Source organism: Geospiza fortis, unplaced genomic scaffold, assembly GCF_000277835.1.
Source record: "Geospiza fortis unplaced genomic scaffold, GeoFor_1.0 scaffold121, whole genome shotgun sequence".
NCBI lineage: Eukaryota > Metazoa > Chordata > Aves > Passeriformes > Thraupidae > Geospiza > Geospiza fortis.
The window spans coordinates 4,663,622-4,688,644 of NW_005054346.1; the positions used below are offsets into that span (position 1 = coordinate 4,663,622).

The following is a 25,023-nucleotide window of genomic DNA, read 5'->3' on the forward strand; positions in this document are numbered from 1 at the left end:
TTTCCAGTGGCAGCATTCTACAGAGTGCTAGAATGATCCTCTAATTGACCTCATGGCATTTTCCTTGTCTTGAAATGAATGACATAATGCTGAAGTAGTCTGATCCTGGTACTGTTTACAGTGTACTCTGTGTTTGCCATACAGAATTTACTATATATTAAAAAGGCCTATTTTCAAGAAAGAAAACTAGTTAGATGTTTAAGCAGATGGCAGATCTTCTAGGTCTGTACTGTTTAATGGGAGCTGGAGTGTGCAGGACCCTCTACTTTTAACTTCTAAGAACACTAACAGGAGAGAGAGCAGAGATTGCACTGCTGATGTTTGTGGCTGGCTGTTATATCCTCAGCCACAGCACCAGCTGGGTGTGGACAGGTGTGCTAGGATGCTCTGGGCATCATTATTGAGGGTTGTGAATGACAAACACTAAGCAAGGAGGCACTGAGATTGCTTATTCTCCACAGCTTTGACTTTCTTGTCCAAAAGACATGGAGCAGTTTTTATTTGTGTAGTACTCAGTGGTTTATTGCTGCAGAGTCTACATCATGGCATTGGAGTATCATGACCTGAATGTCACATTTGCTGAAGCAAACTGCAGATAAGAGCTTTGCATTCCCATAAACAGAATGCTTTTCAGATTCTTGTATTTTACTAGGTCATTAAATCTTCTAATGCCATATAACACATGGTGACTGCACCATAAATTAGTGTGAACAGTTTCTGGAAGTGTGCACTTTAATTTCCTTTTTTGAATATTAAACTGATAAACCCTGTCTATTCAATAGTCACTTTTAGACAGCTAAGATAATTAGGTTTTAACATGTTGTCCATATCAAAAATAATAATGAAACTATACACAATGTACCAGAAAGTAACAGTTCTCAGTTAATAATAATGAAAAGCTGTAAAGATTTATAAGTTTCACTGAATATAAAAATGCTTTTGGAGATCATTTAAAAATCATGCAAAACTGGAAATAAGGTACTTTTTGTGGGGGGTAAAAGAGTAAAAATATTTTTGAAATATCCCATTAGCTGTCAAGTCAGAGCCTATATTTAATATCTTTTTGAAGTGATCAAGCAGTACAAATTATAAGGTAATTCTCTAAAATAAAGACTGTGTGTGTAAAGAAAAAATCAAGAACTTCTTAAACAAAAATTGATGATTTAGAGATATTTTTATTAATGTTGCATTTTAGTTTCTATAACTCAGAGTAAATGCTAAAGAAGTGGTAAAAGCTTTGGAGCTTTATTTATGAAAATCCATGCCGTCCTTCAGATTGTTTCATTGTTCCTTTTTTAGGCTCATACTTTATCTTGTCCAATTGCAATTGGCAAATAGATAAAATTGGCAAATAGATAAAAGTAATGTCCCCAAGATGTGTGTGTGCCAGAGCAGCACTGTTTATTAGATTGTGTAGTGATACATTAGCCATTTAAAAATCTTAAGTGCCTCAAATAAGACAAGGTGTTCCTGCAACACTGAGGGAATCTATTCTATGCCCACCTGTCAGGGAGCAGAGAGTGGATAATTTTATTAGGTACAGTTACTGGATTAACTCTGTATGTGGGGAGGATATATAGAGCAGAAATTCTGCAGTGAATTACTGGCATATTTTTTAGGTGTTCCTGTTTGCCAAGTGGTATTCTGTCTTGGAAAGGCTTTTCAACATTGGAAATGCCAAGGGAGGAAGTAAAGTGGTTTTTCAATGGAAATCCATTGCAATTTGCATTTTTTTGGTTAGATTTATTTACAAAAAAAATGGCAGACAAGGGCAATGTAGTCTGTAACACAGTATGTACTCATCACCATGTTCCTCCCTGCCTGTTGTTACCTTGCTTGCACAGAATCTGTGTAAGAGCCTACAGTTAAATGCAGGCTTCATACAGTTAGATACAAAGCATCATATGTATTTATTCATATCACAGTTAAAGAAAGTAAATCATTTATCCTTTGTGAGGTTTGATCTTCAAAGACTAGATTTCAGTGGTATTTGCACTTCTTGGGCAGGGTAAGACCCACTTTAATGAGCAGTGACTGTAACAGATCATCACAAAGATTCAATGGCAGTGGGAATAAGTGTATTAACAGAGAAAAATCACAAACCAAAGTAATTCTTCCTCAATGCTGCAGTATAATAGCAAATGTCTGTCTTTTTTTGTCTCTTTTGGTTTTTGCTTTCTGCTTTAAGCACATTCTCTTTGACACATCCAAATGCCTTTTAGTCTCTGTGAGCCCAGGGAAGAGAAAGGAGCTGCTACCAGGTCTTGACATCCTTGTTTCCTGTAATAGGTGGTGATGATGTTGGGTGGGGGGGAGTGGAAGAAACCCCAAAGATAAATGGGCTCAGTCATCTTATTTTTTTTAATGTTCCTGCAAGCTTCTGCTTCTTTTTCTCACTCCTGTGTTGCCTTTCTGGGACCATCTGCAGCCTTAAAAGCTGGCTCTCTGTCATGGAGGCCAGGCTTTGTGTCAATGACATGTTGCTGCAGTAAGAGGTTAGTCTGAGTGAAGTTATTCTGTACAAAAACTAGTGGGTGTATTGATAGGATCTGGCAGGATGTCCTTTCTGCCCTGTGCAGCCATAAAATGTTGTTGTAGATAAAGGCAGTATTTTGTTAGTCCATCCATTAGGGCTGGCCATGTCCACTTGAACTATATCATCACTTCAGCCTAACACTTGAGAATTCAGTGAGTGTTCCAGTGCACATTAAAAACCCTTGTGCCCATTATCATCTCATTTTCTATGTACGGTTTACACTGCTACCTTTGATATATTGTTGCCAACTGCTTGTTCTAGTGAATTGTCAATGTATGGCAATTTATTTGAAGATTTAAAGTGTGTACAGTGATTGTAAGTGTTTTAAGAAATAAAGTCACTGCACATGCAATTTTATAATGATTGTTCTTTTATTTCTTTAATCTGGTTTCCATTTCAATGAAGGGATGGTACTCTCTTTGCAGCTAGAGCAAACAGAGATAAAACAAACTGATCTTTGGCATTTCAGTTCTTCTATTCTTCAACATTTCCCTCTAGCAGAAACTTGTATTGGATAATTAATTCTAAGTTTTCCTTTTTCATTTTAACCATGGCCCGCATCTGCAATCAGCATACCTTTCTGGCTACACTTTTCCCTGACTGCAGGAGGGGAGGGGGTAAATGGTTCTGCAGAGCTTTCATTTGCTGTTGTGATCTAAAGGAAACAATCTGGATTGAACCATTAATCACTGCTGAATTTGTCCAGTGTGCCTCCCTGGAACCACCCCCTTCACATGTGCACACACATGCACACGCACGTGTCTTATAGGCTCCTAAATTGCCTGTGGAAATTTTGATCATTATTAAAATCAAGTAATTGCATTTCAAATTGTGTGTGTTTGCTGCTCACACAGCTCATTCCACTTATCTGGCAGTTTTAGAAGGGCTTCAAAAGTTGAGAACAATTTTTGCTAGATACTGAAATGTGACCCCCGTATAAGCTGCGTGGATGAGGCAGTCGCAACGTGTCATGTTGAATGGCATTATGCTGGCACTGGGGTTCTTTTTTAAATGCAAAATCCTTCTGTAAAACTCAAGTACTCTATAGATGCTGATGATTCTGCCCTCTAACTCAGATTACACTTGCTGATTACAGCGTAAAGTTTAAATTTGAGATGCTTTTCTTTAAAACTCTTACAACCTTCACTTCTATAAAATGAACATCCCTGATGAAGTCTTCAGAAACACTATGAACACACCCTGGTTTCTTTAAACAGAGAATGCAGTCCCACCATTTCCAATATTTTAATGTCACAAGTCAAAGAGAAAAAAAAAACAGAAATCCAATTCTTTGTGTATGGACAGACTGCTGTGTCAGTAGAAGTTTCTCAGTTTTTGTTCAGCACCAGCCCTGGGGACAGATGGCTGGTGACAGTTGTTACTGGTCAGGAAACACGAAGGACTTGTCATCAAGCGAGACGCGTGTGTGCGTGCATGTGTCTGAGTGTGGTGTGCTCCGTGGGGTTCTGCCATGGTGGAGGTCTGCTCATGGATCTCCCTGGGGCTCCTGAGAGCTCAGTCCAGAGCCAGCAGTGGCTGGGTGTTCTCACTCTCCCCCTGGTCTTCGTGTTTCAGCGTGCCAGCTTCCACCACGGACTGGGACCTGAATGCAGAAAAGCACACACGTTAGCAATGACTGCTGCAGATGCACTCACCTCCCTGGGGTCCCCGTGCTTCTTTTCATGATCTTTGCTTTAGTCCATTCTCATCTTTATGGCTTTTTAATTCTTTTCTGTGGAAAGCATAAGGAATTCGGGAAACACTCCTTTAAATACAAGCAGGGAAGGGAGTCGTTGAAGATCTCAAATGCTTTCAAAATATTTATTGCTTACCTACTATCCCTAGTGCTGAACGTGCTCAGCAACTTAAAGAGCTTCCGGGGCAGAGCTTCCATGAATAAAGAAGATAGGCTTAATATGATGATGAGGGAAGTCCAGTCCTGCAGTTTATCTCCCTGTCTAAACCTTTGAAGTATAACTTTATTTAAAATTCATTTCTGCCTCCAAGGTGAGAGGCATCGTTTATACTTTGTTATTAATGGATTAAAAAATTCCAACACGGGAAAAATGAGTAAGCATTATAGAAAGAGGAGCATCATGATTTCTTGCAGTAACAAAAGCTGAATGGGGTCAAAATTGTGGGAAAATTCAAGACTATTTAATTTTCTGAGGTCTGTGTGCTGTAAGTTTGCTTGCTGAGCTATAAAAGGAGGATCTGATGAATTTATTGTTACAGAGATTTGTTATCCTCCATTTTCTCTGTTTTGGGCTAGGAGTTGCCTCCCAGTTTGGAGGAGACAATGAGCTTCAGAGCAAGATCTCTGAGTGAATCTGGAACTTTTAGAAGGGGAAATTTTTCATAAGTGATGATAGAGTCATCCAGACCAGGCATTCACATAGTGCATAGTATTGTTATAGAGAGCCAGTTTTCTTGTGGTTAGCTTTTAGAATTAGGAGTAGCTTTCATTCCATACATGATGCATTTGTAGTTCCCACTTATTCATTTATGCTTTAGCTATTTTGTGAGATTAGATGTCACCTCTCTTTTGATAAGAATCCTTAATAAATTACATCCTTTGGTACTGCAGGACTGAATATCGTGACTGTGAATAACTTGTATGATAATTATTCCTATTCTTATGCCTGGAGCTTTCATTAAAGCATAATAAAAAATTTTCATTAAAAAAAATCTCCAAAGAAAGATAACAAAAACTAGATGCTCAATGGAAAGACTTTATGCCATAATTTTCAAAGAAATTATGTTTGCCCAAATGTTTTCACTGCATATTTTTTACAGATATGTGACATGAATAGTGATTTATGGTTGCATTTTAATATAGAAAAGCAACTGATTTGGGAGATTATGCTAAATGGCAATTTACATATTTCTAGTATGAGGCAGCAAAAAATAATCATGTGGCATTCAAATTGTTATGGAATGGATTGGAATCTCAACGTCACCAGGTTTTTATTTTCTTTTTGACAACCAGATTAAATTATTATTAAATAGTACCTGATTAATACTCATCACCAGTGTGTTGTTTCTGTCTGACCCACTGCCCTTCAATGAATATAAAAAGTTGTGTATCCTTTGCAGCATTTCCCAGCACACAGCTGAAAGTTTCTGCTCTAAGTCAACTGTGAAAAATCTGAAAATTTTTCCTTTTGTGATCACTGCTGATCATCTCTGCTTTCATCTTATTACAAACTCAATAATTCTGGCATTCTGTAACAGCAAGATACAGGGTTCTCCACTATAATGGTACTTGGATGTACACCACCTTGGGAGCAACATAATCCCAAATTATTTGTTCAGGTCCTATGCTGTTTCTTTTTTCACAGAAACAAAACATCCAGAGCACTGAGTAAATGTGTTGTAACCCACCTGACCTCCAAAGTCCAAAAGCTAAATTATTCAAATGCTATGCCCGGCCCTTCTGAATAATGTGGGGAGGGATCCAACTGAGATTTTTGTATCTACCAAGCTCTGCAGCAACAATTTCTTTTCTGTTTCTGCTAAAAGTTGCTTAGATTGCTATCGTAAAATTCTGATATCTATCTGGAGGGCACAGTCATGGTTTGAACAATCATTGCTATTTTCTAAGACACAACAAAGGATTTGTGTTTGGATTTCCGTTTCCCAAATACATCAGAGGTTTCTTTGCTGAAAAGTGTTTCCAGTTTTCTTTTTAACTTACTTTTTTATGTAGAAAATAAAAAAATCGGTCAATTCTGAAAAAGATTCCAAAACAATTTTTTTCATATTCTTCAGTTATGGTAAGTATTAAAAATGTAGATGGTCGGGTTTTGATGATATGAATCAATGCAGCTCACAATCTAATGTAATAACTTAGCATGAGATATATATTTCACTGGCCTAAAATGTCCTGAATGCATTCTATAGCTTTACTTTATTTAATGACAGAGGAAAGATGATTTGCAGTAGGCCACTGCTGTAGAAAGCATTTTCAGCTGACCAGTAACTGTAGAATCACAGAATCACAGAATATGTTGAGTTGGAAGGGACCCATCAGGATCATCAAGTCCAACTCCTGGCCCTACACAGGACAGCCCCAAGTCACACCATGTGCCTGAGAGCATTGCCCAAACGCCTCTTGAACGCTGTCAGGATTGGTGCTGTGACCACTTCCCTGGGGAGCCTGTTCCAGTGCCCAACCACCCTCTGGGTGAAAAACCTTTTCCTGATATCCAAAATAAACGTCCCTTGACTCAGCTTCATGCTCTTTCCTGAGGTGCTGTGACTGGTTAGGAGAGTAAAGATATCGCTACCTTCTCTTCCACTTCCCCTCATAAGGATGCTGCAGACCACAACGAGGTCCCCCCATCTCCTCCAGGATAAAAAACCAAGTGACCTCAGTTGGTCCTCATGTGGCTTCCTGTCCTGTCCCTTCAACATCCTCATTCCTTTTTTGGACGCACATTGCTCCTCCTGTTTATTGTTGTAAGAATTCCTTCCAGTCCTGCATCCACCTTGTTAAAGAAGCTGTTGAGGAGCACAGGGCTGAGGATGGAGACCTGCAGAACCCCACTAGTGACAGGCTGCCAGTCTGATGTCACCCCGTTGACTGTAACTCTTTGTGCCTGACCCATGAGCCAGTTGCTCACCCATCACATGGTGTGTTTATTCAGCTGAGTGTTGGATATTTTGTCAAGAAGGACACTGTGATAGACAACATCCAAAGCTTTGCTGAGTTCTAAAAAGATCTCATTTACTGGCTTTCCTAGATCAGCTAGGTGGGTTACTCTGTGGTAGAAGGAAATCTGGTTCGACACACAAGACTTTCCCCTCATCATCATGCTGAATGTGACCAATGACTGCATTATCCTCCAGGTGGTTTTCAGTACTGCCCAGAATATTTTTTCTGTGATTCTACTGGGCACTGAAGAGAGACTAACAGGCCTGAAATTTCCTCCTTCTTGCCCTCCTTGAAAAGTGGGAAATTTGCCAGCTTTCAGTCAGCTGGGACTTCTCCAGATCGCCAAGACCACTCAAACATCACCCAGAGAGACATTGCAGTGACATCAGACAACTCTGAGGATTCTCAGATGAATCCCATCAGGCCAAATGGATTAGCAGGGATCCAGCTGGAGCAGCAGATCCTGCACAAGTTCGGGGTCAGCTGGGAGTTGATCATTGTCAGAGTCATGGTCCTTCAGCTCTGGGCACTGAGATTCCCTGTATTTTTTGGCTGTAGAAATTAACATAAGACAAATACTATTTGGAAGAAGCACCCAATCTATTGGTTTCATCTGATTTCATTTGTGTATCTAGCACACATATTTAGTTCAAGAAAAGCAGTCACATTCTAGGTATGTGCAAGTTTACACACTCTTTAGGGGGTTTGTATGCTGGCTCTAGCACTGAGCCTAGTGAGCCTAAGACTAGTTTTTCTTTTAAAAGTACTGCTACCTGTTTTAGCTGCATTAACATTTTATTCAGAGGACTTCACAACCACATTTCACATTTTTGAGACAACCTGTTCATGATTCTTGAAAAGATGTGTATGTATCTAATTGCACTTTAACCTCCTATTGAAAAATAAATTGCAGTAAGACACCAAAGTACCTTTGCCCCGACTAGTCTTTGTAAATTGCATCTTTGCATTCAAAGCACCCTCTTGCACAACAATTTAAGCCATTTTAATTTAAAATGATAAATGAGCAGTACAAAACTTCCCTTGTTTGGCAAGCAGGATTTAAGCTTTGGCCCTGTCAATGCAGTGGACACTGTTCTGGTGGTATCCTATGGCCAGCAGAAGTTGTTCATGGCACCAGACAAAGGCATTTCTGTTTCACTGTCTTTCCATACCAATATGTTCTGATGGGGTGGAGTAGTAGAACATAAAGGAATCATCTCAGTAATACTCAGTGACAGAAGAGGCAACAGACATAGATGGAAATACAGGAACTTGTATGTTTTACTGGGGAATGTTTAAACACTGAAACAAATTGCTCAGAGAGGTTGTGGAATCTTCATGCTCAGAGATATTCAAAATCCAGATGGACAAAATCCTGGACAAGCTGCTCTATCTGACCCTGCACTGAGCAGGGGATTGGGGAGAAGATCTCCAGAGGCTTCTTCCTCAACCTTTCTGTGATTCTGTGCCCACAGAAATACCAGCTTTTCTGAACCATCCCAATTCATCTTTCTCTATCCTGAAAGGGCAGCTATTTTCTTTACAAGTCAATTATGCCTTTGGGGTGTCAGCCTTCACAGTGTGGATGACATTCAGCTGCTAAACATAGATATCTGTGGCCATTTAGGGCACCACAGGGTATCCAAAACAACTGATTAGATAACTGAAGGTTATGGCTGTCGGTTTCATGAAAGACTTGTAGAGGACTCATGTCCTCCTGGAGTAACAGATGGAGGCCAAGAGGCCATCATAGTGCCTAAAACCATTTAATTATACTTTGCAAGATGAATGCAGCTACTTTGTCATGTTCAAGAAATGTCCAAGTCATTTTGACCTGAGCCAGATATGAACTAATCATCTAAGCAGGAAACAGAAATAGCACTGGCCTTCTCCTGTCAATACATTTTAGTCACTTGTGTTTTGATTCGTCTCATTATCAGACATCTATGGTCACTCTGTGCTACAAATGGCAGAGAGATAAACATTCTTGGGGTGCTATTCATCTGACTTGTTCTAAACTTATGGTATAAATATATGATTCATGGGTTACCTGCATTTGAGTCCCTGCTCTGATGAGTTCTCATCTGTTAAAACCAGGGAGAACAGATTTCATGACGTATGAGGCAATGTTTCCTACATATCATAGCCACAGCTGCCTCACACCTTCATTATTCACCTTCACTATATTACCTTCAGTACTCACCAGAAACGTGACACTTGTCCTGTGTGTTCTGCAGCTCTGGAATTATCAAGGATTATATGTGAATTCAAAACCTTCTAGTTTCCTTCCTTTCTCAGCTAAAAATTCTCAGTGACCACTTTGAAAGATACTTGGCTGTGGAGAATCTGGTTGACTTAAATTTTAACACAAGTAGGCAATTGTTTGTATCACACAGATAGGGTCATTGCCCCCAGCTGGCAGACACTGTGCCTGTCTTTCTTTAACATGATCCCTCTGGGAGACTTAGCTCCTGTAAGAGTACGTGATCACAGTGGACTAGGAGCTAAATCTGAAGTAATTAAAAGACAAGTCAATGCCCACAGACTTTACTAATCTAGATTCCAAGGCTAGGTAACCTTTCTTAGGAGAACAAAATGAAAATGGAAAGAGGAATGAATTCTCAGTCTCACTTCTGAACCCTAGGTACCATTTGAGTGTGGTCCATTTAAAGCGTCAATCAAACCCCCCATGGTTGTTTTACTGTTCAGCAAGAGTATTTGGAAGTCTGGAAAATCAACAATACCCAGCTGTTTCTCCAGCAGGCTGGCCATATATTTCAGATGACAGCACTGCATAGGTATGTACATCAATGTCTAAGAGAACAGATGGCTTTACGTGTGTGGCCACTTTTATGCAACTCTCTCCAATTCAGCCAAAAACCATGTAAGAAGACTGGATGCAGACCTCCTAGCTGTGCTGTTTTCAGAAGGCTCTTCTCAGAGTATAGCTGTAGTCAATCAGCTCACAGGAATTGATGTTTGTTGGGTATCAGGCTTGTTTCCCATAAAAAACACAGTACAAAATCCTGGGCTGAGCCAACAGTAAGTGCCAGTGTATCACAGCATGTTTGTCTTTAGAGACATCCTCCAATTCTCTGATCCCTCATTTTATGCTCCTCTTCACAGGAATGCTGATGTGCTGCAGCCCATAGGAATGAGGTTGTCTTTGTGCTGGGCTTCCTTTCAGGGTGTTTGTGAAGGAAAGAGGAGGGCGGCATGTCTTCTTCCCTAAATTCAGGAGGCTTCAAGCTCTCAGAGTGACACACCGCAGATCACGTTGAATGACTCTGTTTTCTACCTCTCACCTCCCATCTGCTCATTTCACTTAAATTCCATTCAGATTTCACCAGTACCTTGGGCTGTTCATCTCCCATTCGTTCCCTTTACAGAACATATTTTTTTAAAATCACACTCATGAACATTTATGCTGACAAGGTCTGAGGGACATTTTTCTCTCTGCCCTTCTCCCTCCATCAGACTGTAGAGATGGGTGCAGCACCTCAGAGTGTGTTCTGCAATGCACCTCATTCAAGTGTATGGCTTCACTGCATGGGGAAAACAAGGATTTCTCCTTGGTATCACAGAAAGAGTGCAGATGTACAGGTGTGAAGTGATTGTGGCAAAAGGTACCCTTTTGTTATTGAAGGTGCTTGGAAAGGAAATGCTCCCCAGGTGGTGTGAGCAGATGAAGCAAGCCCTGCTCAGCAGTGCACAATCCCAGTGCAGCAGCCATGCCATGGGGTTCTGTGCCCAGGCTCACAAGCACTGCTCAAATCTCTTGCCAAAGCAATTTTACAGCTTCTACACTGGTGTTGGCTCACAGCTCTGCATTAAAACAGCAGAGTATTGTGCCATAGAGACCTGCCCAGAGGGGCAGCTTTGTTGCACCAATCTCAGCACTGCAAAAACGTGCAGCAGCACCAATGTCTAGGGGCCCAGGTGGGCTGGCAAAGATCCACTGGCATGATGAGTCAGGGGCAAAAGCAGTGTGAAAACTCTGGCATCATCTGGCTGCCAAGGCTCAACCCTCAGGACACTGGTGCCTAGCTGCTGCACTTCCCAAATGGAAGCTGACTTTGTGGCCACTCTGGCACCAGTGACTATCCTTCTCCCTGGTGGTGAGCACTCCCCAGTGAGAGGTCTCAGAGTAGTTGCCTCACTAAAGAGGCAAGTGCTGCAGAGGGAACCCCGGCACAAAACCCCTGATCCTCCCTGCACCCATCAGTTCTTGCCATGCTCCTTCATACCTGAGAGCTGGCCACAGCTGCTGCTCTCCACACAAACCCTGAGCACAGCTCACTGCAGGGTCTGCATAAAGAGGGATAGGGATGACACTGCACCACATTTAGCTCTAACCATGGCCTGGCTGTCTGAGCACCCTGCCCCGACCTGTCCCTTAGCCCACACTGCTCTCCAAGGATGCAGTGTGGTGTCCTTTGGCACTTGCTGTAAAAACAGGCCCCTGATGGGCTAGGAGAAGTTCTCAGCTTATTGCAGACACTCTGAATTGTATAAATATACAGAAATGCTTAAGTGTGTGACACAGCACATACAGTTTCATGCCTTCAGGCCACTGAGACCCAGATGGAACCAGAGCATATGCAGGGCAAACGCAGCCAGACTCCTCTGGCAGGGCCTATCCCTGAGAAATGAGGACAGGAGTTGATCTGTGCCATCAGCCTTGGAATTAGGGTGCACATCTCAGTCTTTTTTCATCAGTGTGGATTTGCCCAATATCTCCTTCTCCTAAGTGTTCTGAGCTTCTGTGTCAAGAGCTTGCCTCAGTCCAGGGCAGGGGAAAGGCATAGGTGGGAGCTTTTCCTGGCCATTTGCTTTCTCTGCTGTAGACTGACTTTTCCACATGCTTTTTTTCTCATAGAAGGAATAGCAGCGCCTTCTTCAGCGAGGATTTCCTGGAATACCCTTAGCCCTCTGGAATCCAATATGTCACCTATCACATGAAAGGCCTAGTCATAAGATTAAACAAAGACAGCCTTGCAGCAGCAAACAACAATTTACATCAGATTCAGCAGAGCTATTATGAAGTGTGCAGAATTTGATATCTAAAAAAAGAAATTCAGGCCAGGTAATGAAAAAAAATTCTTCTCACACTTTATGAATATTCACACATGAACACACATGCACTTGTCATGACCGCTCATGCTTTTCCTGCTTATCCCCATTTCCTTGCCCACCAAGCTCTCTGTCAAGCCCAACAGCTTCCCTTTTCCAGACAATCCAGTCCTTTACACCTGCCTCATCTTTCAGTCTGCCTTTTTTAGCTCCCATTCCAGTGAGTCCAGTTCTCAGCATCTCAACCAGATCTGCCACTGAGTCATAGTCTCTTCACTGCTATGTGGCAATACCAGGGAGGACAGAGCACTAAGAGCAAAGGGGATAAGTCTCTCTACTTCCCCATCATATATCAAAAGTTTCCTGACCTTCAGAAGAACAGCACTACAGCATGAAAGCAGCCCTGCAGATGTACTATTTAGAGTGGAAAGTCAAGCACCACCACAGCATGAAAAACTAAAATGTAGGTTGTGGGAGCAGCAGTCCCTTGGCCAGGTGTGTGTGGGTGTTGAGACCTGTGCCTTGCACTCTGGCCTCAGGAGCACACTCTGTTCTTTCTCAGAGGGCTCTTTCCTCCCTCAGTGCTCAGCATACACAGTGCTGTGCTTGTCAGTGCCATTTCGTTCTGCTTTCTTATGGTGATTCAGCATGTGGCTCTGTGACACATTTGCTGCACATTAGTCCCAAGCCTGCTCTGAAGATTGCCTTTTTTAATTCTCTCCTGAGCTTTTCTGTGGAGTTTATCAATGCAGTACTTGTGTGCCTCCTAAATGCTCATTCATTTACTGCCATAGCATGACTGTGAGAGTGGGTTTACTTTTGATTTTCATTTTGCATGTGGAGAGCAGAAACACAGTGAGGTTAGCGTGCAAGTATTCCTCCAATGGGGTGCCCAGTGCTGTAGGTCTGATTTTGCAGAGCCCTCAGCCTTAAGTGGCATCTTGTGTGTTCAAAGCACAAGTTCCATGGATTTCTGTTGCAGGCAACTGCTGAGTATTTCTGGAAATTAGACCCCACAGTCTATAGCTTGGCATGTTGAAAACAAGCAATGTGCAATCTCACAGTCTGTGTGAAGTTTGGCTTAAGCTACATGCCAGGCTGAAACAGGCGCTCAGGGGGAGAGGGAGAGAAGGGTCTCCTTCTCAAGGGTTGTACCCAACAGACTGAACCTGGTCTCCATCAGCCATTTGTTGCCCACCAAGTGTGTGTCCTAGTCCATCTGCTTCCACTACTTTGTGCCCACCTCATCTTTCAGTCTGCCTTGTGGCTCCCATCCCAGTGACCCCAAGTCTGCAGTGCACAGATGGGTTCACCACTAAATCCTCTTCTCTCCAACTCTCCTGCCAACAGCAGGGAGGATGAAGCTCTGCAAGCAAAAAGCGTCAGTCTTCCAAATCCTGGCTCCATGCTATGGATTGGCCTAGTGCAAAGACAATTGTGATCACAAATAAAAGTTGTAATTACAAAAGCTCTCTACATCCAATGGCCTAGGCAGGAGATGCACACTGTGGGCATTGAACCATCAACACAAGCAGAACAAGTTTATTTATGTTGGGAGGCCAAGCTAAAGCATGAGGCAATCTGTGGGGCCATTAAATGCTAAAATTAAATATGTTTCTACAGGGCATGTGTGAATTGCCTTTTCAAAGGCTTGTAACTCAGCCAGATGTAGGCAGATTTTTCACAGGACAGCAAAAGACATAAGCAATGTAAAACCATTTGTTTTATTAAGTGTCATGTCTCTAATCTAAACTACTAAACTTTTGGCAAATTTATAGCCAGTTGAAGGCATAATTTACAGCACAGTATTTTAGGCAGCCTGAGCAGCACTGGTTCTGCCATTCTCACCTCTAGCCTGTGTTTGTGCACCCATGCACTGGGAATTGAGTGCTGCAAACAGATGAATGAAGCCCACACTGTCAATGCCCTCAGAGAGCAACTGATTTCCTGCCTCATCCCAGGACATCCCCAGTACCAAGCTACCCATCCCTCCTGTCCTTGGTTCAGCTATGGCTTTGCAACTCACTTGGCTTCTCTCACTACAGGTTCCTCAGGATATTCTGCAACATCTCTCCTGTAGCCTCCCTAGGACCTGCTAATGTGCCAGATCCAGCAGCTGCTTTCCACTTCTTTCTGATGTATTCACTGGATTCTGTTTAAAAGCTATAAACTTTAAACAGAGTGTATAACTTTAAACTCTATATTACTAGATAATGCATACATTACATGATATGCATGTCCCTAGGACACCTTCTTTACTATCAATCCATGTCTCATCCATCATCTGTGTATGGGGGAAGCACTTCTGCAGAAGCATTCAGAAATTCTCCTTTGTTTGAAATAATTTATAATAAAATAGTGAATGTAAGCCTTATGTTATAGGTCTTGTGTATTTATAGAGTTATTTTATCACAAGTTTTTCACTTTTGCCCCAACACAAGTAGAAATGCACCCCAGCTACAAGCAGAGCAGCCCAGCTGCCATCCATGGGCAGTGGGAAGTGTTCACACATTTTCATACTGATTTTTATTTGCTGGTATTTTACTACTTCTGCAGTAAATTGGTGCTGACTGTGAACCGGCATAAAACATGACCCATAAAAGCAGAAACATATGGCCAAGGAACATTAAGGTCACACTAAGGATAACAACTAGAAAGGCCTGCCTTGCAGAGCCCAGCTGGGCATATGGAGAAACAAGTCTGAATAAATAAAAACCTTACATAATTCACCCCCATGAACGGCCCCTTTTGGTTCTAAAACTCTTCCAGTCGGCATTAGTGTGGACCAGTTGTAAAATCCTTTCTGGAAGCAGGATCCCATTTCTGAGAAACAGCAATTAGTTTCAGCAGTGAGTTCATTTGAATATATCAGGGCTTTTGAAAACACACACATCAGGAGGCAATAATGGCTAAACCCTCATCTGTACTTTAAAATCCTTTCACTCTAATCTGGGACATAAAAATCCACATGCTATAACTGAGCATCATGGGGCAATGCATTCCAACAGACTTTTCCACTGCATTTTCAAAATGCATAATATGGGGGCTTTTGATGAACCACCAGTCAGGACATTGAGTCTTTGGATGCTCAAGTCCTTTAGGAAACAGCATCAAGTTGTACCAGGAGAGGTTTAAATTAGATATTAGGAAAAAATTTCTTTACTGAAGGGGTTGTAAACATTGGAACAGGCTTCCCAGGGAAGTGGTGGAGACACCATTCCCTGGAGTTATTTAAAAGATGTATAGATGTAGTGCTTAGGCGCAAGGTTTAATTGTGGACTTGGATTAACTTGGACTTGATGATCTTAAAGGTTTTTCCCAACCTAAATTATTCTACAGTTTTATGATTCTTTAAGTTTTTATTTTACAGTACAAAACATAATGCACAGATTGTACATGTTCATAATTAATGTGCTTGGCTCTACTTTATAAGTTTTACCCTAACTCTGAATTTACAGGGTCTCTGATAAACTTGACTCTGTGCTACTAATGCTCTTACAACCCATGTTATCCTAAGAATAATTTTTAACCCCAAATTTGAATAAAGTTATCATTAATTATATTTTGATTAAATAATTTTGTTGTTTAGCCAGAATATATATCTAGTCGTTAGGTAGAATTTTCTTCTCTGCAAGGCAATTTTAAATTTTCAAACCTATTTGCACTGGCAGCAGTTTAAAAGCTAGTGCTCTTTTGATGCCTGGGAGGGCAGAGAAGGAACACTGAGTTCCCAGGTTGTGCTTGGTGCCCAAGCAAAGGCAGAGAACAGTCTTCATCAGTTGGGCTGAAGAGCAAGTTCAAACATCAAGAAGTGACTCAGGTGCAGCTGAGGAAGGGCAGTTCTTGTAAAGAAAAGTGAGTCACAGAGAGGGAACATGCTGCTGCAAGTTACTTGTTGCTGCTGGACCCCAGTGTAAGAGCAAGGGTGACACTGGAGGATAAAGGAAACTTCAAAGAACGGAGCTCTTTCACATCTTCCCCAGCCACTGAATCCATCCCTTCACCTGGGGATGCTCACCCACTGCTTTTAGGTATCCAAATAGCTATGGACACATACATACTGTTGGGAGAATGGGACTAAAAAATTGTACCCGATTGGCACACTGATATGCTGAGAGCAGTCTCTGACTCTTTAACTGCTAGGCTTAACCACCCACCATAACTATTTGTTAAACTGCACACTCAGATAAAACCTCCAGCTGCTCCTAAAAAAACACTTCATCAGCAAAAGCCAGCATGAATGCCTCAGGCAAATGCTTTGCTTTTGTGTGAGATCCCTGTTGACTCAAGGCCCCTTTCTGACCATCAGAGATCACAGAAGATTTGGCCACAGCTGAAAGAGAGGTCATATTCTTCCCTGTGCTCCAAATTTTGCACCATTTACATGACTCTGAAATCCCAAAACTCCTGAGTGACAGGATTACTGGATGGATGTGGACCCTTCAGAAGAGATGGCTCAAGATAGGGGAAGGGCCTGTTGCCATTGCTGCTCCCAGGACTGTCTAATGGATGTAGCCAGGCTCTCAGATTAAACTAAGTTTGCTGTATTAATGCTGGGTTGCATGTTTACTACCTTGCACATTTCAGACTTCACTGAGCTGAATCTTAACAAACATACATTCTGAATGGATTTTTATTATTGTTGCTCCCCCGCCCCTCCCTCCCTGGTAATTAAGAGTCATTATGTGGAGTCATCAGCTGTTTTGCTTTGTTTCCCATCTGTTCATACAGTACTTGGAATCCCAGACAATACTGCAGATGGAAATGCCATTTCCCCTGGTTTGGTTTTGCTCCAGTGGGACTTCATGTGGCCACTGGTGGAAAAATTGCAATGGTTTTGATTAAAGATTTTCCATATTGTAGACTCCTGTCAAATCTCAAAATTTTCAAGATTATGTCACTGACTACAGTCAGTGGCAGCCTTTCCCTAAGAAGATTTTTAATCCTTTCCCCATCTACAACAACTCCATTCTCTGAAGTCAACAAGGACTCTTTCTTGAGAACAAATCTTGTGCAAGTCACTAGGAAAACCACCCCTGCCTGTGACTGGGAAGAAGATAATGTTCTGGTTCCATTGCTGTTAAATGGAGCAGAAGTTGGAATCTAATGAGATTTTGCTATGCAAATTTAATCTCCTGTAACCCCTTCACATTAGTCTTTTGCTCCTGTATCAGTCAGACTGTCATACTGGCACACTGTTTCTGGCCTCTGATGGCTAGCAAACAAACTCTGATTTGCAGCCAAGGTATACTTTGATCAACTTATACCCATTTGATCTCATGCCTAATGCCTAAATTGTCCTTTTTCTCAAGTACTTGTTCTCTCCCCCCTTGTTTATTCCCTTCAAATCCATTTCAACCTTTGCTCTCTGAAGTCAAAAAACCCACTGTCTTCTATAGCTTCTTGCTGGAAAAATATGTTCTCTGCTCTCCTCATCCTCCCCAGAGTTGTCAGGTGAACCTGTTTCAATTTACATGTCCCTGCCATGGTGACAGGAGCCAAAGCACTGCTGTCAGTCCTAAAGCCAACCTACAGGCAGGTGCCTGCTCCAGCTTCAGCCCCTCTCACTGCTGCTTGGTGCCTCGTTTTTTCCCGGCCTGCATTTGGAGATTTATTTTAGTTCTCAGTTTGGTCTCAGGAGCATCTTGAAAAGGGCCTCCTTCCCCCCTCTGCATTCATTTGCTAATGTGCGTTACAACAGTATTTTGGTCAGTGATTATCTGATTCCATTTCCTGGCAATTTTTTTCCAGATCTATAATTCATACCTTGATTTCTCAGCCTCTCTGCTACTAAAATTGTGAGACACTATTTTTGGAGTAGGTGTCAAGGGCGAGCTTCTCTCCAGGTGTAGAGAATGGTGGCATTTCATTTCACAGAGACACATCTCTGTGGTCACAGTGCAAGGCTCTCAGCTGTTACAGCTGCCCTAAGCTCAAAGATTCCATGTGCTTTAACATTCCTCAGATCCAGTGGCAGCTTTAGCAAGGATGGGCTTGTGTGGCTTTACAGCAAGTGGCCACAGAGCCAGGAGGGGCTGCAGCTCTGCACCTTGTCACACAGCAGGACAGTGCCACAGCTGGGAACAACCACTGCAATTTCAGCCCCCCGGGTAAAGCCAAGTCTCATAAGCATTGCCCTCCCCTGCAGCTGGTTACAGGGCAGGTAAACTGCAGTGATGTCTGGGCAGTCAGAGAGGAAAAGTCCTGTAATTGTTCAGGCTTTTCAGCCTTAAATTGCAGAAACCTAAGAAGGCTCAGTCTTTGCATATTTGCCCCTTTCAGTGGAACATGATTGCTAAAGAAAACTCACTGACCTTTACCTTTATTTTTTGTTAAACCAATCATTTCATCAGAAAACCCACAAAATTAACACGTTACCTAACAGGTATGCCAGGGCTGGAGGACCAGAGGAGATATTTTCAATAAAACTAGAAATTGTTTTAATAAGAGAAAGAAATGATACAACAATTGTGAGGGAGTTATATTTAAGATGAAGAATAATGTTAGAAGATCACCTATGCCTAGAGCCAACCTCTCTGGAGTATCCAGAAATCTCAGTTATAGCCTGACTTTCACATTGTGTTAGAGATATATGAACATAAAGAGGCAAGGTGGGAGATATATAAAGACAGGAAATGCTCGTAGAAATCTGGAGACCTTTTAAAATGCCCTAGATATAAATCTGATTTTAAAAAAATCTAATAAAGCACACAATCATGCTTTCTAAACATAGGCTTTTACCTGTGATTGGGCCAAACCATAATTTCAGGAGAAGAAGAATCAAAGCAAATACTCATAGGAGAAAATCTGTTGGAGCTGTGAACTTTTCACCTTTAACAGCAAGTAGTGACCACGGGGTGCAAGATCAGATGGTTGACTTAACCGCCGAGTAACGAAATTAGGCTAAAAGTTAGATCTAGTCTGCCCAGAGGCAACATGACAAATTAGATTCATCCCCTCCCCGTATTTGTATTAGTGCACTTTTTTATTAGTGAACAGATTATAAAAGAAGGCTTTGCCTCAAGGCAGGGTTTTCTGGCACTGAACTAATTTTCAAGCTGAGGTTCTCCCCTGAGGGCACAATAAGACGCTCCCTTCTTTGCAGCCAAGGATCAGATCCGCAGCAAAGATTTACCTGTGAACAGCTCTCAACATATTTGGAGCTTTAAAAAACTGCAGATTTCTTTCTATAAAGCTATGTAAATGGGGATTTAGTTTATTAATAAAGAAATATTTAGTATTTTTCTAAAATAATTCAGTGTGTTTCACTGAAATATTTCTTGAAAATAAATTGGTTTAAACTCAGCTCTCTGGGGCAGGCTTTGTAAACTCGTGCTGGCTCCCAGCCTCGGTTGGTGGTCAAGAGTGAGAACTGCTGACAATGCAGGCGGCCACCCCTCTTCATGACAAGGCTTCAGGCTCAAGGCTGAAAGTCTTATGTCCCTGTGAGCTCTTGCAGTCAGTCATAAGTGTTAGTGTTTCCAGCACGAGGCCTCACTTTGCAGACACAGCTGCGTGGCATCCCTCTGACCTGGAAGGGAGCTGTGAATCAAGAATGCGTTTCTTTTTTCCTCTGAAGATGAAAGACTTTCAAAATTAATTGCATGACATTATGGCCTGCCTGTGTTGTCAGCTTTGATTTTGCTGTGACAAAATGATGGCCGCTCCCTGTCACGGGGAGTGACGCCGTGCCTGTGAGTGCAGCACTCATCAAGTGGCAGCAGCGAGGAAAGCATCACTACGATCTGCAGGGAAAGCAGTTTCATGGAGGGGATGCCAGGGGTGAGGCAAGTGCAGATGTTACATTCATACAGGGAAGCCTACATGGCCATGGCTCACTGCAGCTGGTGCTGGCTGAGCCATACCACAGGTCTGTGCCAGGTATCCGACTTCCTGACCCCATCCCCACAATCAGTCCAGCTACTGAGGGTAACACGCTCCAGAGTCATTTTGAGCATTCAGAGCTGAATGCACAATCACTAGAACTAAAATCTGAGCATTTAAAGAGCAGCTCTGCAACCCTCTTTGCAGGGCTTTGCAGAGCCAGTGAGAGCAGAAGCAGAGGGAGAAGACCAACTCCTTTTCCCTTTAGAGGGCAGTGGTGTTCATCGTACAAAAGCTGCTTTTCCAAGGAGGTAAATCCCTCACGGATAACAAGCGGGTCAGCAGGAGCAGAGCGGCGGCAAGGAACTGGGACCAGTGCTGAAGTGCACTGGGTGCACTGCACCGTGCAGGACAGCATCTCACCCTGATGTACTTTCTGTAATGCCCCGTACAGGGGCTCATTAATTTCCCCTCATTTTCATGCACAGTAATCAGACAAGTAATTACGGCTCCACCAAGAGACTTCCTTTCTCCCACCACACCACGAGCACAGCCCGGAGTGAAGTGCTCCTCACCATCAACGTTTGCCACATTCCTGCCTCCCTTCGAGCCAGATGAGCCCTTCCTGTGAGATTTATGCCGAACCTGTTCAGGGAGCCAAAAAAGAGCTGATTTCAAGGGCAGTACTGACCTTTTCATGGGCTTGGGCGAGGCCTCCCTCTCCAGGTTGGAGGAGGCGTGCTTCACGTGCATGGCGTTGTAGGAGGTGTGGGTGTACTCGTTCTCGTCGCTGTAGTCGGGACCCAGCAGCGTTCGAGCCCACGTCCCCATGTCGTAGGGAGGCAGAGTCCCCCCAAACTCAGAGGGCAGGCATTCGGGGTGTATTAGCTGGTGGAGGCTGTTCAGGTTGTTCCCGTGCAGAAAGATCTTTAACAAATAAAAAAGAATGTTCGAAGTCATCACCCACTCCTTACTTCATTAAGTACAATCATAGCAGCGCTAATGAGGTGTGGAGCGTCATTAGTTGACTCTGCAGTTTCAGGTGGGAATTTCAAAAGCTCTCAGGGCTTACTCGGTTGGCAGAAGAGGGGGGATTGACTTCGGGGTGGGCAGCTGAAGACTTAGGCTGGCATTACTAACACTTCTGTAAACTCCGATTCGCTTGCTTTTGGCACTTGACAATTTCAGTTTCTTAAGTACCAGATCAGGAGAAGCAGAAGTCAGGAATTATGACTGATTATTGCTACTGTAAGAGGATAGAGGCTTACATGAAGAGCAGTGAGAAGAAAAGGGTGACAGTGGAGCTTACTGAAAGCAGGCGTAAAGAGTAGGACTTCAGCATCTGAGGGGGCCACTAGCCCTGCACCCCAGGACAGACATTTCCAGGGGTGTATCAAGCTGTGTCACTGCTCGGTGCTGCTTCAGCAACACTTGTTCCTCTAATCCCTCTTTGCTTTCAGGTGGGTGCTACCCTTTTCCTGCCTAGTCAGACCCAGCTCAGGGTGGGCTCTGGGGTCTCCTGAGGGATTATTCAGCTGTTGTTCGACACACTGCAAAGAACAAATGGCTAGGATGGCTGCAGAACCACCAGTTTCACTTGGGTTTCAGTGGAGAGGATCTGCCTCTGCAGTGTGAGCAAACAGCCCTCAGGCATGGGTACTTTGGGTGGAAGCAAGTGAGTTACCATCATGTGAAAACAGTCACCCTGCTGAAGGAATGTAATATGAATTTTTACTCCTACAAAAAGAGTTGAACTGAATTTTCCCTTGCTTGCAAGTAACTTCAGCCAGGCCTGATAGTCCCTCCACATTGCCAGTTCTCTCTATCCCTGAGCATGTCCCAGTAAAATGTATCCACGCTTTGTTAGTGATAATGAATTGCTGGTCCCTGGCTGAGTTATTGATTCAATTCAGACCATTCTAAACTCTAATTTTTAATAACAGCAGCGACTTTTTTATAACATATGGAAAATTGAGAGAAAAAAACCCCACAAAAACCTAGAAAAGAAAACAGGCAGCTACTTGGAAAATCCAGATCTGCAGGTTCCTCCCCACCCCCATCTAGTTACCCTTTTCCTTGTCTTGTCTTTGAGGAATGGTTTGATTAGCGTGTACAGGGCATGGATGTACCAGGGCTGATTGACAAAATGGACTCCTCCAAAACGTGCAGGAAAGCTGTCCTATAGAAAGAAAGAAAGAAAGGAAGGCAGTTAAGAGATGCAGTGCTTTACTCCGCCAGTCTATAGGATGAAAGTCGGAGGAAAAATCTGTCTCTTTCCATCTGCAAACGAGCACTGGGAGGGGGCAGGAGGAAAATGGAGAAACAAAAAAGATGCCTGTAAGCGTTTGTATCAGTTTCCTCTGCGGACAGAGGCAGTCCCTTCGCCCCTGCACACACTGGCACATCAATTGCCGAGGAGATGCTGGAGATTTAAAGTCGGGTCTCCAGCCCCTTCTCACGAACATTTTTTAACTCCGTCAGGACATCTGACTCGGCCGGCCTGGGAAGTGAGAGGGGGTTGACGAGGGGAAGCTTTCTAATTTCTCATTGTACAGCGCAAGGCAAGCCCTGGGTTCCCACGCACAGCGCTGCTCAGAGCTCACCTTTTCACCCTTCGGCCTCCCTGCCTCCCCCTGCTAAAATCATCATTACAATGGCTGACCTTTCGGGGTGAGCAAGCAGCGCATTACAGGGAGGAGGATGGGTGGGAAATGCTGATAAGTGAAGGTGTGGGGAGAGCGCACCATGGCAGCTAATAACAGCAGCGATTTTTTTATACCATATGGAAAATGGAGAGGAAAAAAACCCACAAAAACCTAGAAAAAAACCAGGCAGCTACTCGGAAAATCCAGATCTGCAGGTTCCTCCCCACTCACCACCCCCATCTAGTTACCCTTTTCCTTGTCTTGTCTTTGAGGAATGGTTTGATTAGCGTGTACAGGGCATGGATGTACCAGGGCTGATTGACAAAATGGACTCCTCCAAAACGTGCAGGAAAGCTGTCCTATAGAAAGAAAGAAAGAAAGGAAGGCAGTTAAGAGATGCAGTGCTTTACTCCGCCAGTCTATAGGATGAAAGTCGGAGGAAAAATCTGTCTCTTTCCATCTGCAAACGAGCACTGGGAGGGGGCAGGAGGAAAATGGAGAAACAAAAAAGATGCCTGTAAGCGTTTGTATCAGTTTCCTCTGCGGACAGAGGCAGTCCCTTCGCCCCTGCACACACTGGCACATCAATTGCCGAGCACAGCTCCCTCCGGCTCCCCCCCCCACCCCGCCACGCCCAGGAGAAGGGGAGGCGGCTGCTGGCCTGTCTTTATAGGTTATTGCACATTGTGAAGGGTGTTTTGTACCTACGAGCTTATCCAACAAACGCCAGTCAAGGAAGAGCCTAGGATTTATTTTTTTTTCGCGTGGCATAAATAATGGGACGACCGCTGCGGCTGTGTGCAAATACACTTCCAAGGGGAGGAGAGCAGCCTGTCTCTCCGCTGTGAAGGGAGATTCTGAACAATTAGCACAGGGTGTCCTGGGGCTTTCTCTCGCCTTCCTCCCGAGCATCAGAGATTGAGCGCAGCTGGTGAGAATACAGGGTGGATTTGTGAGATGATATGAAAAAATCCCCTTATACACCTGCTCTGCAGAGCTTCTGTTCTGCTTCAAGGTCAATTTTTCCCCCAGATTTAGCAATATGTATGCATACAGCACCTCCTGCAACCCCAGGCACATCATCAGGACCCTCCATACCCTCTAGCTGTGATTTGTCCTGGCTGACATCTAAAACCATACTAGGGTAATGTTTGTGAGCAGCCTCAGGCATTGAGTGATATCTTTTTCTCTTGCTATACAGCGAAATAACCCACTTCCACCTCAGACAGGTCAGTAGATCTGAAATCATTACAAATCTGCATATTGGATGTACTGGGAAGGACTATGGGGTAGTCAGGCCAGCACAGAGGAGGACAAGCAGTGTAACATCACAGGTGATCCCATTTTAAATTCAAGTAAATGATGAATTGACCTTTTGAGACCACACCTGGTCTGGGGTCCTCAGGCCATGAAAGATGTCAACCTGTTAGAGTGAGTCCAGAGGAGGGCCAAAAAGATGATCAGAGGAATAGAGCACCTTTCCTACAAAAACAGGCTGAGAGAGCTGGGGTTGTTCAGCCTGGGGAAGGGAAGGCTCTGGGGACACCTCATTGCAGCCTTCCAGTACCTTAGAGAGGCTTATAAAATGGAGGGAGAGGGACTTCTTATCTGGGCAGATAGTTACAGAACAAGGTTTTAAATTAAAAGAAGGCTGGTTTAGATAAGATGTTAGGAAGCAATTCTTTTCTTAGAGGCTGCTGAGGAACTGGAACAGAGAAATTGTGGGTGTTCCATCCCTGAAAGTGGTCAAGGCCAGGTTTAGTGGGATCCTGAGCAATGTGATTTAATGAGTGGCATCCCTGCCATGGCAGAGGGATTGGAACTAGATGGCTTTCCAACCCTGTGATTCTGTTCAGTGATTCTATAATTCTCTATAAGGATGACATATGTCCTGTTGGGGTGTGCATTTTCAATAAAGAAGAGTGTGTTTCCACTGCTTTTCATGGGAGTTTAGGATGCAGATCTGACTGAGATAAAGTGCTGCAGTGCTGCATGTTGCAGTGGCTTCAACTGACTGCTGAGAAATTGCTGCAGAGAGTCTGAGCCCAGCTAGCAAAACACATGGACTGACAGAAGTGTGAAGCCCAAAGTGATTTTCTACCATGTGATAACCTAAAATTGTGTTTTATAGCACACCAGAGCCATAAAATGCCCATCTCATGCAAAATTCACAAATTCAGTTGCCTTCCTCACACATGGGAATGAAGCTTTTAAGATTTGGAGCTTTTCACAGATTATTAAAAAAAAACCAAAAAACCCCCCCCAAACAAACAAACAACAAAAAAAAA

The 25,023-nt window shown here is 43.2% G+C and overlaps 1 protein-coding gene across 1 annotated transcript in view; it reads right to left on the reverse strand.

Annotated features, from left to right (window-relative positions):
• Positions 1-2,355: 2,355 nt before the first annotated feature.
• The window catches only part of CLVS1 (clavesin 1), an 87,479-nt gene continuing 64,811 nt past the window's right edge, over positions 2,356-25,023 (reverse strand). The window contains exons 3-5 of the mRNA XM_005423049.2: positions 22,984-23,094; positions 20,782-21,017; positions 2,356-4,139 (exon numbers count right to left, since the gene is read on the reverse strand). Coding sequence (XP_005423106.1) covers positions 4,052-4,139; positions 20,782-21,017; positions 22,984-23,094 — 435 coding nt within the window. The 3' untranslated portion in view covers positions 2,356-4,051. The remainder of the gene's footprint in view (positions 4,140-20,781; positions 21,018-22,983; positions 23,095-25,023) is intronic.